General features: G+C 39.4%; 1 protein-coding gene across 1 annotated transcript; it reads left to right on the top strand.

Annotated features, from left to right (window-relative positions):
* Positions 1–253: 253 nt before the first annotated feature.
* LOC118413584 (anaphase-promoting complex subunit 4-like) lies at positions 254–2,154 on the top strand. Its single transcript, XM_035817110.1, has 7 exons — positions 254–368; positions 612–704; positions 852–906; positions 1,162–1,259; positions 1,470–1,531; positions 1,738–1,782; positions 2,010–2,154. Exons 1-7 carry the CDS (start codon positions 267–269, stop codon positions 2,152–2,154), a joined length of 600 nt encoding a protein of 199 aa, XP_035673003.1. The 5' UTR covers positions 254–266.
* Positions 2,155–2,246: the final 92 nt, after the last annotated feature.

The raw sequence follows: 2,246 nt of genomic DNA on the forward strand, positions 1-2,246 counted from the left end.
CTTTAAATTGTACCACATTGTAAAAGTACAGTATTACATGCATTTAAAATGAATACTAAGAAGAACAGGAAACCTTGAAGGTGGAGAAAAATGGTTGCAGCATTTTTTTCTACTACCTCAATGGTCATTTAGTAAGAGATATGATATAAATGAGATAAGAGAAAACTATAAACTGTTGAATAAGCTTGAGCAGAGATGTGCAAATGTACAGCTGTTTTAATGTTTAATGTTGATTCTGATGTCTGAAGTTTGTGTTTTCTGTAGTGATGCTGAGACTTGCAGGGGAGCAGGTGCCGTCTGAGGTCAGTAAGATGTCTCAGAAGGACCTGGCCTTCGTAGCAGAGTTCCTTCAGGAGAATCTCACGCAGGTGAGTCTTCACTTCATCTTCATTCTATTTTGGTAACAATGTTTGCTTAATGCAGCCACATGCATGTAGTACATAAAGTCATCCAGTGCAGAAACAATACATGAGTTAGGATGAGGCAACACTATGTTAAGTCATTATTACCAATCAATCAAGCAATCAATCAATTGACCAACCAACTGATCAAATATGATGAGTCAAGTGTGTTTGAAATAGCCTGTGCTGACAAGTGTTCGTATCTTGTAGGAAACACCATCTCCTGGAAGACCCAAGAGATTTAATCTTGAGAAAGTTGGACAGTATCTCAACAAGAAGGATGAGGACCTTCCCTTTCCACAGGTGAGAAGAAGGCATACTGATATTATTAAGCAGAAATGTTGCTTGTGTGTTGATTGCTAACACTGTACATGTATATGGAGGTGTTTGGCTTGTATTTCAAATCCAGCTAATCAAATATCACAATAGTATGTCTTCTACATTTTTCAGGACTTGTCTAAGATCCCTTGGGAGACCTTTATGCAGTCAAGTACTTACCTGAAAGGTGAGGCAGAAATGCCTGTGGGCTTTAGCATCTGTCCAAACATTTTACTGCTGTCCCATTAGATATTGCTTAGCATTGATATATTTGTGAAATATTTCTCAGCAGAACCATACAGCTCTTATTGATGTAGAAATCTTTTATATGTGCCATATATAACATTAATATTCAGTTGAGATGGCTCACCTACATGAAAAAGCTAGCAACAAAAATGTGTGCAGACATTCATTATGATTATTTTGGATATTATTGTCTCAGGGAGTGAGTTGCTCTTCCCACACCACCAGAAGAAGTCACTGTACCAAGTCTTCAACATAACCAAGACAGCTGTGGACAGAGCACTGGAAGGGCCTGCAGTGAGTATAACAGAGTAATGTGGCTCTGAAATCAGTCAAATTGGTTGTCAGAGATTATTCGGAGATGGCAGAAGATAATGGAAAGCAATGGTGACCAGCCACAGTGACAGCAACAGCTGATACATAGTAAGGTTGATGATGATGAAGATGAAGATGACAACTCCTTGCAAAGGAAGTCTTAAGTTGGTTGTTGTCATTTTGTTTTTGCAGGCAGTGATTGGAAGGTCCTTCAACTGCTTGGGAAGTCTGCCATTGTATTCTATGGTGAAAAGGTAAGGTGTTGAGTTGACCAAGAAGGATCTTATAGGGTTGCTTATGAAATTAAAGAAGGTGGATAACATTTTCTACTTTTAAGAAACATTGCCCAATCTGATATGTCATCTCAAACTCCAATAAGTAGGTACATGTCATGCTAATACTGATAATGTTTTGATTTCACAAAAACTGTATTAACTGTGTTTCTTCATTGACTAACCAGAGAGGACAGCCAACACAAGAGGCTGTCGGTGCTTCCAATGAGCCAGTAAGTACAATGATCAGAGAAAACTGTCAGTATCTCTTTAGAAATCCTTTGCAATCTCAGGTTTTGTGATACCTTTGATGTAAATTTTGTAGCAGTGTGTTTAGACAATTTTTCTCATGTTTCTTTTGACATTTGGTATAACTGTATCCAGTATTGTCATGAAAAGAAAGTATGCTTTTGGATGGTTGTTCAGAGGTCATTCTGTAACTGTTGATGATTTTGCTCAGGTTCAGCGGTGGTGAGCCTCGCCATGTTTTCACGCTGGTCATTCCTGACCAGGACACTCTCAGCAGGATCCTGGTCATCAGGCACCCCACCCAGCTGCACAGGTGGGAACTGCAGGGGGCTTTGGCTATGATATTACCTCCATGAAATGTCATGGAGGTTATATTTTACCCCGCGTTTGTGTGTGTGTGTGTGTGTCTGTGTGTGTGTAAACAAGAAACTCAAGAACGGTGGGGGAT

This window comes from Branchiostoma floridae, chromosome 4, assembly GCF_000003815.2.
Source record: "Branchiostoma floridae strain S238N-H82 chromosome 4, Bfl_VNyyK, whole genome shotgun sequence".
In the NCBI taxonomy this organism is placed as follows: Eukaryota; Metazoa; Chordata; class Leptocardii; order Amphioxiformes; family Branchiostomatidae; genus Branchiostoma; species Branchiostoma floridae.